This window comes from Symphalangus syndactylus, chromosome 13 (assembly GCF_028878055.3).
Source record: "Symphalangus syndactylus isolate Jambi chromosome 13, NHGRI_mSymSyn1-v2.1_pri, whole genome shotgun sequence".
Taxonomy (NCBI): Eukaryota; Metazoa; Chordata; class Mammalia; order Primates; family Hylobatidae; genus Symphalangus; species Symphalangus syndactylus.
Window position 1 is genome coordinate 28,917,839 of NC_072435.2, and position 15,864 is coordinate 28,933,702.

Genomic DNA, 15,864 nt, shown 5'->3' on the forward strand with positions numbered 1-15,864 from the left:
CTGCCCTGGGTCTCTTGTTCCTCCTCTCTGGGTCTTTGTCCCCATCTTCCTGCCACTCCCCATCTCTGTCCCCTTATCTCAGCAGAGTCTCTCCCTCCTCTGGGTCTGTCTCTGTCTGCCCCCTGGGGTCTCTATCCTCCCTCTCTCTGTGTTTCTTTATTTTATTTATATATTTGTTTCTTTTTGAGACAGGGTCTCACTTTTCACCTAGGCTGGAGTACGGTGGGGCAAACAGCTCACTGTAGCCTGGGCTCAAGCGATCCTCCCACTTCTGCCTTCTGAGTAGCTGGGATTACAGGTGCACACTACCATGCCTGGCTAATTTTTGTATTTTTTGTAGAAATTGGGTCTTGCTATGGAGTGGGAGTGTTGTATTTTTTATATTTAATTAAAAAAAACAGAGACAGGGTCTCACTAGGTTGCCCAGGCTGGTCTGGAACTCCTGGACTCAAGCGACCCTCCTGCCTTGGCCTCCCAAAGTGTTGGGATTACAGGTGTGAGCCACTGTGCCTGGCCTCTCTCTGTGTTTCTGGCCCCTTCTTTGGGTCCTTCCTTCTTTCTCTCTTCCTCTCTCTTTTGTTTTTGTTTTTGAGACAGGGTTGCCCAGGCTGGAATGCAGTAGTGCGATCACAGCTCACTGCAGGCCCAACCTTCCCAGGCTCAAGCAATCCTTGCATCTCGGCCTTTCGAGTAGCTGGGACTACAGGTGCACACCACCATGCCTGGCTAATTTTCTTCATTTTTTGTGGAGATGGGAGCCTCACTGTGTTGCCCAGGCTGGTCTCAAATTTCTGGGCTCAAGTGATCCTCCTGCCTTGGCCTCCTAAAATGCTGGGATTATGGGCGTGAGCCACTGTGCCCGGCCTGTCTTCTTTTCTCTGTCTCCCCCTTCCCCACTTGTTTTTGTGCCTCTCAGAGTCTGCAGCATGTTCTGGACCAGGGAGCACCCAGGTGCTGGGGGCAGGGGCTGGGTACCTGGGGAAGTGAAAGTGCTACAGGCTCGAGGTGGGAAGGTCCCTGGGAGTGGGGAGGGCGCTGGGCCGTGCCAACAGCCCCAGCGGAAGCTGAGCATCAGGCGGTACTTCCTGCCTCTGCAGTGGGGCCCGAGGAGCAGAGGCCCCAGAGGAGGAGGCAGTGTCTGGGATCCTGACAGCCAGATCTGGGTCTGCAGTGCCTGGTTGCAGGTGCACACCCAGTGGCCTCTGCAGTTTCCTCTGATGTCCCCAAATTCTCTCACCTGGTTTCCTCATCTGAGGCAGCCCCACCATCTATCTAGTCATGAGGTCAAAGCCCCATCTTGTCCCCTCTCCCCCAACAGCGCATCAGTCTCTAAGCCAGATCCCTCCTGCCTCCCGAGTCTCCACTCCACCCCCTTCTCTGTCCTGAGGGCTCAGGCAGGCTCCGGGCTCCTGCTCTCCTACCTGGACCCTGACTCTAGGCTTCTCCCTGGCTTCTAGTCTCTCCTCCAGTCTATCCTCCACATAGCCCCAGAGGGGTCTTTTTGAAACCCAGACCTGAGCCACACAGTTCTGTATCCAAACACTGAGTCACCAACCCCCTCATCCCTCAGGTTTTATTTTTTTTGGTTGTTGTTGAGACAGAGTCCCATTCTTTGCCCAGGCTGGAGTACAGTGGTGCAATCGGCTCACTGCAACCTCCGCCTCCTGGGTTCAAGCGATTCTCCTGCCTCATTCCCCTGAGTAGCTGGAATTACAGGCATGCACCACTACGCCCGGCTAATTTTTGTATTTTTAGCAGAGATGGGGTTTCACCATGTTGGCCAGGCTGACCTTGAACTTCTGACCTCAAGTGATCCGCTCGCCTCGGCCTCCCCAAGTGCTGGGATTAAAGGCATGAGCCACCACACCCGGGTTTTTTTGTTGTTGTTTGTTTGTTTGTTTTGAGATGGAGTCTCACTCTGTTGCCCAGGCTGGAGTGCAGTGGCACGATTATGGCTCACTGCAACCTCTGCCTCCTGGGTTCAAGCAATTCTCCTGTCTCAGCCTCCCGAGTAGCTGGGATTACAGGCGTGCACCACCACACCTGACTAATTTTTGTATTTTTAGTAGAGATGGGGTTTCGCCATGTTGGCCAGGCTGGTCTTGAACTCCTGACCTCAAGTGATCCACCTGCCTTGGCCTCCCAAAGTGCTGACATTACAGGTGTAAGCCACTGCACCCAGCCCCTCAGCTTCTGTTTCTAACCACCACCAACGCCTCTCTGCTCTACCACTAAAGTACATTGCAAACCCACCCACTTCTTTCCAAGGCCACCATCCTAAGTCAGGTTCCCATGACTTTCTACAAAAATAATTATAGCTGATTATAGTGGGTTGCATGGCGTTCTCCAGAAAGATATGTCTATGTCCTAATCCCTAGAACTTGTGGTGACCTTATTTGGAAAAAAGGGTTTTGCAGGTGTAATTACATTCAGGATCCCAAGATACTGCATTATCTGTGTGGCCCCTAAATCTGATGACGAGTGTCCTTTTTTTTTTTTTTTCTGAGGCAGAGTCTCGCTCTGTCACCCAGGCTGGAGTGCTGTGGTGCGATCTCGGCTCACTGCAACCTCCGCCTCCCAGGTTCAAGCAGTTCTCTGCCTCAGCCTCCTGAGTAACTGGGATTACAGGCAGGCGCCTACCAGCACACCCAGCTGATTTTTGTATTTTTAGTAGAGATGGGGTTTCACCATCTTGGCCAGCTGGTCTTGAACTCCTGACCTCGTGATCCACCTGCTACAGCTTCCCAAAGTTCTGGGATTACAGGCATGAGCCACTGTGCCCAGCTGACAAGTGTCCTTCTAAGAAACACACAGAGGAGAAGACACAGAAGAGGAGAGCAGCATGTGATGGTAGACACACAAATTAGAGTGCTGCAGCCACAAGCCAAGGAACTCCTGGAGCCACCAGGAGGTGGAAGATGCAAAGAACTGGTTTTCTCTCAGAGCCTCTGGAGGGAGTGTGGCCCTGGTGACACCTTGATTTTGGACTTCTGGCCTACAGAACTATGTGAGAATAAATTTCTGTTGTTCTGAGTAGTAAGTCTGTGGTAATTTGCTATTTCAGCCATAGAACACTAATACACCAATCCCTCCTTCCCACCCACTGATCCCTCCTCAGAGATGAGTACATGAGTACATGAGTAACCAGAAGTTGAAGGGTAGGTGGCAGAGTGCAGTGGTGCAATCACGGCTCACTGCAGCTTCGATGCTCACCAACTTGGTTTCTTCTTTCTAGGCACACAGGAAGACTTCATTTCCCAGGTCTCCTTGCAGTGAAGTTGAGGCCATGTGACTGGTCTTGGGCCAATGGAATGGGTGCAGAAGGGATATAGCCCATTTCCAGACTCAGCCTAAAATGTCTTCCATAATCCTTACTCTTTCTGCCTTCACTCTCTGGCTGCAGGAAGCTGAGAATTATCCTTGGACTTACATAAAGCATTTTGGACTTTATGTAAGTAAGAACCTATTGTATGAAGCTACTAAGATTTTAGGGTTGTTTGTTAAAGCAGCTAACCTTAAACATCCTAACAACTACAAATAGAATACCTGTTACTGCATACACTGTATATATCAAAACATTATTACAGGCCAGGTGAGGTGGCTCATGCCTGTAATCCCAGCACTTTGGGAGGCTGAGGCAAGAGGATCACATGAGCCCAGGAGTTCAAGACCAGCCTGGGCAACAGTGAGACCCTGTCTACAAAAATTAACAAAAAAATTAGCTGGACTTTGTGGTATGCGCCTACGGTCCCAGCTACCCAGGAGGCTGAGGTGGGAGGATTGCTTGAGCCTGGGCGATTGAAGTTGCAGTGAGCCGTGATTGCACCACTGCACTCCAGCCTGGATGACAGAGCAAGACCCTGCAGGGGAAAAAAAAGTGGAACACCAGGAGTTACCAGAAACTGAAGAGTCAAGGAAGGATTCTCCTCTGAGCCTTTGAAGGAAGTGGCATGCTGATACCTTAATTTCAGACTTTTGGCATCCAGAACTGTGAGATAATATATTTTTGTTGCTTTAAGCCACTAGGTTTGTAGTAATTTATACAGCAGTCTCGGGAAGCGAATATACCTGCTCAATCAGAACTCTGGGGGCGGGCTTGGCAATCTTTTTTTTTTTTTTTTTTTGTCTCACTCTGTTGCCCAGGCAGGAGTGCAGTGGCACGATCTTGGCTCACTGCAACCTCTGCCTCCCGGGTTCAAGTGATTCTCCTGCCTCAGCCTCCCGAGTAGCTAGGATTACAGGCACCCACCATGATGCCCAGCTAATTTTTGTATTTTTAGTAGAGACAGGGTTTCACCATGTTGGCCAGGCTGGTCTTGAACTCCTGACCTCAGATGATCTGCCCACCTTGGCCTCCCAAAGTCCTGGGATTACAGGCAAGCCATTGCACCTGGCCGGGCAATCTGTGTTTTAACAAGCCTTCCTGGTGCTTCTGATGTGCACTAACGTTTGAGAACAGCAATTCTACCCATTTAATTCACCTGATCCCCTCCTCCTTTACTGGCAAATTCCCTCTTGCTTTTCCTCCTTCCTACTTCACTGGCTGGTTCTCCTCAGTCTTCAGTGGATCGTCCTTTCTCTAGCTTCTAAAATTTGGGGAGTCCTAGCCCTTTCTAGCTACGCTCACTCACGAGATGATATCATGCAGTCCCATAGTGTTCATTGCAATCTACAATACTGTTTACTTACCAATTTATATGCCTAGCCTCAAACTTTCCCCTGAACTGCGGACTCAGGGAGATTCATTTCCCAGGTCTTCTTGCAGTGAAGGACAACTTAACCTCTCCCTTTGGCTGTGTAATTGACATCTCAAACTTAACACGCCCCAAACGAAATTGATTCCCTTCCACCTCCTGGACACTCCAGTACTTTCCTTTTCAGTAAATTGTCACTCCATCTTCCAATTCTTCAGGCCCAAAGTTTTGGAGTCTTTTTTGTTTTGAGGTCTTGCTCTGTCACGCAGGCTGGAGTGCAGTGGCACGATCATGACCCATTGCAGCATCAATATTCTGGGCTCAAGTGATCCTCCCACTCAGCCTCCTGAGTAGCTGGGACAACAGATGTGTGCCACCACACCTGGCTATTAAAAAAACACTTTTCTTTCCTTTAAGAGACAAGGCCGGGCACGGTGGCTCACGCCTGTAATCCCAGCACTTTGGGAGGCCGAGGCGGGCGGATCACGAGGTCAGGAGATCGAGACCATCCTGGCTAACACAGCGAAACTCCGTCTCTACTAAAAATACAAAAAATTAGCTGGGCGTGGTGGCAGACGCCTGTAGTCCCAGCTACTTGGGAGGCTGAGGCAGGAGAATGGCGTGAACCCGGGAGGCAGAGCTTGCAGTGAGCGGAGATGGCGCCACTGCACTCCAGCCTGGGCAACAGAGCGAGACTCTGTCTTAAAAAAAAAAAGACAATGCCTTGCTATGTTGCCCAGGCTAGTATCCTACTATCAAACTCCTAGCCTCAAGCAATCCTCCCACCTCGCCCTTGCAAAGTGCTGGGATTACAGGTGCAAGCCACTGCTCCCGGCTGAGTCATTTTTGATTCCTCTCTTTCTCTTAGCCCCCAAACCTAATCACCATTAGTTTTCTAATGCTCTGTAACAAATTACCCCAAACTTAGCTGTTTAAAACAATAAACATTTCTTAGGCCAGGAGCAGTGGTTCACTGTAATCCCAGCACTTTGGGAGGCTGAGGCAGGCAGATTACGAGGTCAGGAGTTCGAGACCAGCCTGGCCAACATAGTGAAACCCTGTCTCTACTAAAAATACAAAAATTAGCTGGACGTGGTGACGCATGCGTGTAGTCCCAGCTACTCGGGAGGCTGAGGCAGGAGAATTGCTTGAACCCGGGAGGCAGAGGTTGTGGTGAGCTGAGATCGCACCACTGTACTGCAGCCTGGGCAACAGAGCAGGATTCTGTCTCAAAAAAAAAATAAAATAAACATTTCTTATCTACTGTAGTTTTTGTGGGTCAGGAATCAGGGAGCAGCTTAGTTGGATGATTTCTGCTCATAGTGTTTTATGAGGTTGCAGTCAAGATGTTGGCTGGGGCTGTAGTCATCTGGAGATTTAACTACGGCTGGAGGATCCACTTCACCATGGTTCACTCACCTGGTGCTGGTTGTTGGCAGGAAATTTCAGCTCTTCTCTTATATGGATCTCTTCACAGATTGCTTGAGTGTCCTCACCGTATGGTGGCTGGCTTCCTTTACAGAAATCAGATGAAGGGAATGGGCAAGTAAGAAACAGCAATGCTTTTTATGACCTAGTCCCGAAGTTCCCCACCATTACTTCTGTTCATTGGAAGCCAGTCGCTAAGCAGAGCCTGCACTCAAAGATTGGGGAAATAGACTTTATCTTTCAAAGTGTTGAAGAATTTGCAGATGTATTTTAAAACCACCACATATTCCATCAACAAATCATGTCGGCTCTATTCTTGAAATAGATCCAGAATTTGACCACTTTTCACCATCTCCATTGCTGTTACCCAGATCTAATCAACACCATCTCTTGCCTGGACTAGAGATTTCCTCCTCACTGGGCTCTCTGCTACTGTGCTTAGCCCATTGATATGATTTGGCTGTGTCCCCACCCAAAATCTCATCTTGAATTGTAATCTTCATAATCCCCATGTGTCAAAGGAGAGACCAGGTGGAGGTAACTGAATCATGGGGGTGGTTTCCCCAGGCTGTTCTTGTGATAGTGAGTGAGTTCTCATGAGATCTGATGGTTTTATAAGGGGCTCTTCCCTCCTTCGCTTGTGAAGAAGGTGCCTTTTTTCTCCTTTGCCTTCTGCCATGATTGTAAGTTTCCTGAGGCCTCCCCAGCCAAGCTGAACTGTGAGTCAATTAAACCTCTTTTCTTTGTAAATTACCCAGTCTTGAGCAGTGTGTATAAAGAACTTACCCAGTTCTTTATAGCAGTGTGAAAACAGAGGAATACGCCCATACATCCTATTCTCTGCCTAGAAGCCAGGGGGATCCTGCTGTTAAAATGAAAGTCACTCCTTGACTCAGAACCCTCAAATAGCTTTCATCTCACCCAGAAAAAAAAAAAAAATTCCGACCATGACCTATAAGGGCCTCCAAATGATAGTCTGGGCCCTGCCACTTCTCTAATCTGATCTGTTGCTACCCTTTCCTCAATCACTGGGATCCATTCATATCAGACTCTTTGCTGTTTCCAGAACCCATCAAGTGTACTTCTGCCTCAAGGCCTTTGCTGTTGCCATTTTCTTTGCCTGGAATGTTCTTCCCTATGCTGTTCCCAAGGCTCCCTTCCTCATCTCCTTCAGCTCTCTGCTGAAATATCACTTCCCCCAAGAGTCCTTCTTGACTACCCTGTCTAAAGTAACTCCCTATCAGCACTCTTACTCTCTGAAATTCTTTCTATTTAGGCATTTACTTTCTTTGTGCAACTGGAATGTAAAATCTTTTTCGTAATGGTATCCCAGGGGTCTAGGACAGTGTGGGGCACATCATTCAATAAATATTTATTGACCGACTGAGACTTTTCCTGGTGCCTTGAACTCACAATTTGCCCTGCCTCAGGGCCTTTGCACAGCCTCGAGGCTTGAGATGTCCACACACATTTTTCACCTAGTAAATCATCCTTTAAGCCTCAGCTCCAGTGTTATTTCCTTAGAGAAATCCTCCTTCTAAATTAGGTCTATGGGCCGGGCACAGTGGCTCACGCCTGTAATCCCGGCACTTTGGGAGGCTGAGGCGGGCAGATCACCTGAGGTCAGGAGTTCGAGACCAGCCTGGCCAACATGGCGAAACCCTGTCTGTACTAAAAATATGAAAATTAACCAGGCGTAATGGCAGGCACCTGCAACCCCAGTTACTCGGAAGGCTGAGGCAGGGAGAATTGCTTGAACCCGGGAGGCAGAGGTTGCAGTGAGCCAAGATTATGCCACTGCACTTCAGCCTGGGTGACAAAGTGAGATTGTCTCAAAAAAAAAAAAAATTAGATAGAAATAAAATAAGTCTATGGCCCTTTTCTGTCACAGCACTTTTTTTTTTCCTTGAGACAGGGTCTCACCCCCTCACCCAGGCTGGAGTGCAGTAGTGTGATCTTGGCTTACTGCAACTTCTGCCTCACGGTTTTAAGTGATTCTTGTGCCTCAGCCACCCGAGTAGCTGGGATTACAGGCGTGCCCCACCACGCCTGGCTCATTTTTGTATTTTTAGTAGAGATGGGGTTTCGCCATGTTGGCCAGGCTGGTCTTGAACTCCTGGCCTCATGTGATCCGCCCACCTTGGCCTCCCAAAGTGCTGGGATTACAGGCGTGAGCCACCATGCCCTGCCTGTCATAGCACTTAATACAATTTATAATCATGTAATTATTTGAGATTCATCATATATCTGTTTTCTTGTTGTGTGAAGCAAAATGAGGGCAGGAATGGGGTCTATTTTGTTCTCTACACTATTCCCAGTTCCTAGTATTTAGTAGACTCTCAGTAAATACGTGTTGAAGGATTGAATGATTCCCAAAGATTGTGATGAATTCTTAAAGCACCCCCAAAATTTCCTCTTCATCTCTTTGTTCAATCATAACAATTTAAGCCTTTGATTCTCAAAGTGTGGCCCAGGGACTCCTGGGGGCTCTTGAAACACTTTTGTGGGTCCATGGGGTGAACATTTTTTCATAATGCTATGAAGATATTATTTGCCTTTCACTTTCATTTTTTCTTTGAATATAGTGATGTTTGCCAGAAGCTACAAGACATGAACTATTTTGACACACTCAGTGCAGAAGCAGATATAAGAATTCAGCTGTCTTCTGTGAAGCCAGACATTAGAGAGATTTGCAAAAATGTAAAATGATGCCATTCTTCTCCCCAAAATTTCTTTCTTTTTTTTTTTTTTTTTTGAGACGGAGTCTTGCTCTGTTGTCCAGGCTGGAGTGCAGTGGTAAAATCTCGGCTCACTGCAACCTCTGCCTCCTGGGTTCCAACGATTCTCCTGCCTCAGGCTCCTGAGTAGCTGGGATTACAGGTGTGTGCCACCATGCCTGGCTAATTTTTTTTCTTTTACTTTTAGTACAGACGGGGTTTCATCATGTTGGCCAAGCTAGTCACGAACTCCTGACCTTGTGATCCACCCGCCTCGGCCTCCCAAAGTGCTGGGATTACAGGCATGAGCCACCGCGCCCAGCCCCCAAATTTCTTTTGGAGTAGAAATTATAGTTATTTTAAATAAAAATGTTATTTTGACACATAATGAATTTTTAAACAACGACTATTTTAGAAATTTATTTTAATATTGATAGATACAACTCACATAAACATACAACCCATATAAATGTAACTCATAAATTATTGGAGTCCTTTAATCATTCTTAAGAGACCAGAAAGTATGAGAACAGATGACCTAAGTAAATCTTTGAGTTTTTTATTCTTGTCTGCAACTCTAGTAGGCTTCTGAGCTCTCTTAAGGCAACGTCCCTGTCTGCCTTGTTGGACGCATATTTAAGGTTTGGTTTCTAGTAGGCTATCTTTAAGTAAATGTGAAAGGTTTGAAGGCTAGAAGGAATGAATGAGACGATTCTCCCACTTCCTACCCTCTTCTTCCTTACATGAAGTGGAAGCAAAGTGCATGCGCCAGAGAAGGGCCCTGTCTTAGAGCCCCGCCTGAAGCGTGGCGTCGTGGGTGTCGGGGATGGGATGGGGGTGGGGTGGGGAAGGGAGCGGTGCGTGAGCAGTCAGAGGATGTGCACACGTGCGTGCGTGCGTGCGTGCGTGCGTGGAGACAGCAGGGAGTTGGGGAGGGCGGAGTGGCGAAAGTGTTTGCTACAGCTGTAGGGAAAGAGCGAGGGGCACGGCGGCGCATGTGCGGAGAACCCGCGGGAAAGGCCGCGCGCCAGGCAGATGGAGGGGTGTCTCCCAAACCGATCTGTCGACGCCTGAAGGGGCCTGAGGAGATTGCTAGGCTTCTCAGCTGGGGCTTCTTCACCCTCATTTTTGTCCGACTGGCTGGACTGAAGAACCTGGCAGAAGCCTTGGGGCTAGGGTGAGGGTCACTTGGCCCAGGGAGCCCTGAAATATTCCCAGATCTGGGGTGTGTGGGGCTGGGCGCCATTTTCGAGGCCCGGGCCCACTGGGCTCCACTGATGGGTGACAGGTAACTGCCTGGCAGCATCCTGGTTGCCCTGGGCTCTGTGGAGCTGAGGGATCAAAGGGGTGTCCTCCTTTACCCCCCACGTAGGACACAGGAAACTGTCTTCGGCTCTCCCCACTCATCCAGTCCGAGTTTGAGCCAATTCCTTGTCAGGATTCGGCCATCAGTCCCTGCCTTTGGGGAAAGCCATCAGTGTCAAGTGCCAGAGTGGCAGAAACCCGGGTCTAGCCCCATCACTGGTCTGTTAGGGCAGTTATTTTCTGCTTTTTGCAGAAATGGGACACCAGCTCCTTATTTTCCTTTTCTGGAGGTTATAGTTCCAGGGAAGGAGGTAATGTGAGGGGAATGGGCATTTCTGGGGTATCCTGAGCACTCCCCACAGGGCGTGAGCCTAGGATTTGCGTGGGATGACGGTGTAGGGGCACCATGGAGGTTGCACCCATATGGGAAGAGGAGTCCGGCTGGGGCTCAAGGGGCTTTATGCATGTTGGAAGTGGCCAGTTGGCCAAAACTCGGTTCTTTCCCTTCCGTAAAGCTTGCTTTTAAGGACAACTATTCTAGAATGTGTTTAAGAAACATGACTCTATTATTTTTTATTTTTTTATTTTTTTTTAGATGGAGTCTCACTCTGTCACCCAGGCTGGAGTGCAGTGGCACGATCTCGGCTCACTGCAACCTCTGCCTCCCAGGTTCAAGCGATTCTCCTGCCTCAGCCTTCTGAGTAGCTGGGACTATAGGTGTGCACCACCACCCCCAGCTAATTTTTTGTATTTTCAGTAGAGACGGGGTTTCACTGTGTTGGCCCGGCTGGTCTCGAGCTCCTGACCTCAGCTGATCCACCCGCCTCAGCCTCCTAAAGTGCTGAGATTACAGGTGTGAACCCCCGCACCCAGCCTATTATTATTAAGAGACAGGGTCTCTCTCTGTCTCCCAGGCTGGAGTCCAGTGGCACGATCACCGCTCACTGCAGCCTCGAACTTCTGGGCTCAAGCAATCCTTCCACCTCAGCCTTTCAAAGAGCTGGGATTACAGGCTGAGCCACTGCAGGCTTGGTTCACTTTTTTTGGGTGTATATCCAGAAGTGGAATTGCTGGATCATATGGTAATTCTATTTTTAAGTTTTTGAGGAACCACCATAGTGTTTTCCATGGTGGTTGCACCATTTTACATTCTGACCAGCAAGGCTCAAGGATTCCAATTTCTCCACATCCTCACCAACACTTCTTGTTTTCTGCCTTCTTATATTAGCCATCCTAATGGATGTGAGGTATTATCTCATTGTAGTTTTCATTTGCATCTCCTTAATGATTAGTGACGTTGAACATCTTTTCATGTACTTCTTGGAGACTGGTATATCTTCCTTGGAGAAATGTCTATGGAAATGTCTATTTAAGTCTTTTGCCCATTTTTGAATTGTGTTGTTTGTTTCTTTGTTGTTGAGTTTTACGAGTTCTGTATATATTCTGAATATTAATCTCTTATTATACATATGATTTGCAGATATTTCCTCACATTCTGTGGGTTATTTATCTTTTCACTCCTTTGATAGTGTCTCTTGATGCACAAATTTAAAACATTTTAATGAAATCCTGTTTGTCTATTTCTTCTTTTGTTGCTTTTGCCTTTGGTGTCATATCCAAGAATTCATTGCAGATTCACTATCGTGAAGCTTTTGTCGTATGTTTTATTCTAAGAATTTTATAATTTTAAGTGTTACATTTAGGTCTTTGATTTATTTTGCGTATTTGTATGTGGTGTCAGGTAAGAGTCCATCTTTACTCTTTTGCCTGTACATAATCCAGTTTTCCCAGCACCATTTGTTGAAAAGACTGTCCTTTACTCATTGAGTAGTCTTGGCACCCTTGTAAAAAATCATTTTTCCATACATTGTTTCTGGGCCCTCTATTCTGTTCCCTTGGTCTGTATCTTTCTTTATGCAAGTAACACACTATTTTGATTACTATAGCTTTGTAATATGTTTTGAAATCAGGAAATGTGAGTACACCAGTGTTTTTCTTCTTTTTCAAGATTATTTTGGCTATTCAGGGTCCCTTGAGATTTTTTCATGTTAGTTTTAGGACGTGTTTTTCTATTTCTGCAAAAAAAAAAAAAAAAAAAAAAAAAAAGCTACTAAATCTGTAGATTGCTTTGGGTAATACTGACATCTTAACAGTGTTAAAAGTCTTCCAACTCATGAACATGGGATGTTTTTCCATTTATTTATGTCTCCTTTAATTGTGTTCAGCAATGTTTTGTAGTTTTCTTTGTACATGTCTTTCACCTTCTTGGTTAATTCTTTTTTTTTTTTTTTTTTTTGAGATGGAGTTTCACTCTTATTGCCCAGGCTGGAGTGCAATGATGCAATCTTGGCTCACTGAAACCTCTGCCTCCCAGGTTCAAGTGATTCTCCTGCCTCAGCCTCCTGAGTAGCTGGGATTACAGGCATGTGCCACCATGCCTGGGTAACTCGGTAATAGAAACAGGATTTCTCCATGTTGGTCAGGCTGGTCTCGAACTCCCAACCTCAGGTGATCTGCCCACCTTGGCCTCCCAAAGTGCTGGGATTACAGGCTTGAGCCACCGCGCCCAGCCAAGTTAGTTCTTAAGTATTTTATTCTTTCTGATGCTATTACAAATGGAATTGTTTTCATAATTTTCTTTTCAGATTGTTCATTGTTAGTGTATAAAAATGTAACTGAGTTTTGATTGTTGACTTTGTATCCTGCTACTTTGCTGAATTCATTTATTAGCTCAAAAATTTTTTTGGTGAAAATTTTAGGATTTTCTATGTATAAGATCATATAATCTTTCTAGTTTGGTTTCCTTTTATTTATTTATATTTTTGCCTAATTTCTCTGGCTAGGACTTCCAGTACTATGTTGAATAAAAGTGGCAAAATTAGGCATTCTACACTTGTTTCTAATCTTAGAGGAAAAGCTTGCAGCCTTTTATCATTAAGTATGACATTTGCTGTGAGTTTTTCGTATATGGCTATTATGTTGGGATATTTTCCTTTTTTTTTTTTTTTTTTTTGCTGAGACATGGTGTCACTTTGTCACCCAGGTTGGAGTGCAGTGGTGTCATCATGGCTCACTGTAGCGTTGACCTCCTGGGCTGAAGTGATTTTCCCATCTCAGCCTCATGAGTAGCTAGGACTACAGAAGTACATCAACACACCCAGGTAATTTAATTTTTTTTTTTTTTTTTTTGTAGAAATGAGGTCTCATTATGTTGCCTGGGCTGTTTTTTTGTTGTTGTTGTTGTTGTTGTTGTTTGTTTGTTGTTTGTTTTTGAGATGGAGTCTTGCTCTGTCACCCAGGCTGGAGTGCAGTGGTATGATCTTGGCTCACTGCAACCTCTGCCTCCCAGGTTCAAGCGATTCTCCAGCCTTAGCCTCCCAAGTAGCTGGGACTACAGGTGCACACCAGTATGTCTGACTAATTTTTGTATTTTTAGTAGAGATCAGGTTTCACCGTGTTGGCCAGGCTGGTCTTGAACTCCTGACCTCAGGTGATCCACCCCCCTTGGCCTCCCAAAGTGCTGGGATTACAGATGTGAGCTACTGCACCTGGCCCCAGGCTGGTCTTGAACTCCTGGGTTCAAGTGGTCATCAGGCCTCCCAAAGTGTTGGGATTACAGGAATGAGTCACCATGCCCAGCCGTATTTTCCTTTAACTCCTAGATTGTTGAGTTTTTTTTTTTAATCATGAAAGGGTATTGAGTTTTGTCAAATGTTTTTCTGCATCAGTTGAGAGGATCATTATTTTTCTTTCATTTTGTTAATGTAGTATATTATATTGATTGATTTTTGTATGCAGAACCATCCTTGCATTCCAGGAATAAATCCCACTTGGTCATGGTGTATAATCCTTTTAATATGCTGCTGAATTAGGTTTGGTAGTATTTTTTTGAGGATTTTTGCATCAAAGTTCATAATGAATATTGGTCTGTAGTGTTCTTTTCTTGTAATGTCTTTGTATGGCTCTGGTATTAGGGTAATGTTGGCCTTACAGGATGAATGAGGAAGTGTTCCCTCCTCTCCAATTTTTTGGAAAGGTTTGAGAAGAATTGATATTAATTCATTAAAGGTTTAGTAGAATTCACCCATGAAGCCATCAGGTCCAAAGCTTTTCTTTGTTGAGAGATTTTTGATTACCAATTCAATCTCCTTACTAGTTATAGATCTATTCAGATTTTCTGTTTGTGATTTAGTCTTAGTAGATTTGTATTTCTAGGAATTTGTCCATTTAATCTAGGTTATCCAGTTTATTGGTGTACAGCTGTTCATAGGTTCATAGTACCCTCTTATAATCCTTCGTATTTCTGTAGAATTGGTAATAATGTCCCCATTTTCATTTCTGATTTTAATCATTTGAGTCTTCTCTTTTTTTCTTAGTACATCTAGTTAAAGGTTCGTCAATTTTGTTGATATTTGTAAAGAAAGAACTTTTGGCTTCTCTATTGTTTTTCTATTCTGTATTCACCTCTGCTTTAATTTTTATTATTTTCTTCTGCTAGCTTTGGGTTTAGTTTGCTTTTCTAGTTTCTTAAGTTTTAGAGTTAGGTTATTGATTCAAGATCTGCTTTTTTTTTTTTTTTTTTAGAGGGAGTCTTGCTCTGTTGCCCAGGCTGGAGTGCAGTGGCGTGATCTCGGCTCACTGCAACCTCCACCTCCTAGGTTCAAGCGATTCTCCTGCCTCAGCCTCCTGAGTAGCTGGGATTACAGGCGCCCACCACCACGCCTGGCTAATTTTTGTATTTTAATAGAGATGGGGTTTCACTATGTAAGTCAAGCTGGTTTTGAACTCCTGACCTCAAATGATCCACCCACCTCGGCCTCCCAAAGTGCTGGGATTACAGGCATGAGCCACTGAGTCCGGCCTCTTGTTTTTTAATGTAACCATTGATAGTCATAAATTTCCCCCTTGGCATTGCTTTTGTTGCCTCCCATAAATTTTAGTATGTGTGTTTTCGTTTTCATTTATCTGTAAGTATTTTCTAATTCCCCTTGTATTTTCTTCTTTGATCCATTGGTTGTTTAAGAGTGTGTTGTTTAATTTCCACAAATTTGTAAAATTTTCAGCTTTACTTTTGTTATTCATTTCTAACTTCATCCTATTGTGGCTGGAGAAGATATTTTGTATGATATTTATCTTTCTAATTCTATTGAGGAAAAAAAAGGAAATTTGTGGCCCACAACGTTGTGGTCTATCCTGGAAAATGTCCCATGTGCACTTGAGAAGAATGTGTATTCTGCTGCTGTTGGGTAGAGTGTTCTGAATATATCTGTTAGATCTAGTTGGTTTATTGTGTTAAGTCCTCTACTTCCTTGCTTATCTTCTGTCTGCTGGTTCTGTCCATTGTTTGTAGTGGGGTATTAAAGTCTCCAGTTATTATTGTAGAACTGTCCTTTTATCCTTTCAATTATGTGAGTCTTTTCTTCATATATATGTGTGTGTGTGTATATATATATATATATATATATATATATATATATATATGAAGGAATTAGGGAGGAGTAAAGAAGAGTAGTTGGTCAACATACAGCAGGTTCATCTCGTTGTACAAATGTAAGTTTCTCAAGCTTCAGTTCTATGGGCATCTGGCTTGTTGGAAAATTGGTCTGGTTTCATTTTCATATCCTCCCTTTATTTTGGACCTCCAGTTACACATTTTAGGCCATTTGATATTGTCTCACAGTCACTAATGCTCTGGTAATTGTTTTCAGACTTTTTTTTTC

The 15,864-nt window shown here is 45.2% G+C and overlaps 1 protein-coding gene across 8 annotated transcripts in view; it reads left to right on the plus strand.

Moving 5' to 3' along the window:
• The first annotated feature begins 3,303 nt into the window (after positions 1–3,303).
• Positions 3,304–15,864, plus strand: part of SLC6A16 (solute carrier family 6 member 16) — a 42,874-nt gene continuing 30,313 nt past the window's right edge. For 3 of the 8 annotated variants that reach the window (XM_055237158.2, XM_063615704.1, XM_055237156.2), the window contains exon 1: positions 3,304–3,451. Coding sequence is in view for 2 of the 8 variants with exons in the window: in XM_063615702.1 (XP_063471772.1) it covers positions 9,835–10,016 (182 nt within the window). In the remaining 6 variants the exon portion in view is untranslated. Of the gene's footprint in view, positions 3,452–9,832; positions 10,128–15,864 lie in introns of those variants that run through there. The other 5 variants (XM_055237160.2, XM_063615703.1, XM_063615702.1 and 2 more) reach the window with 4 other exon arrangements.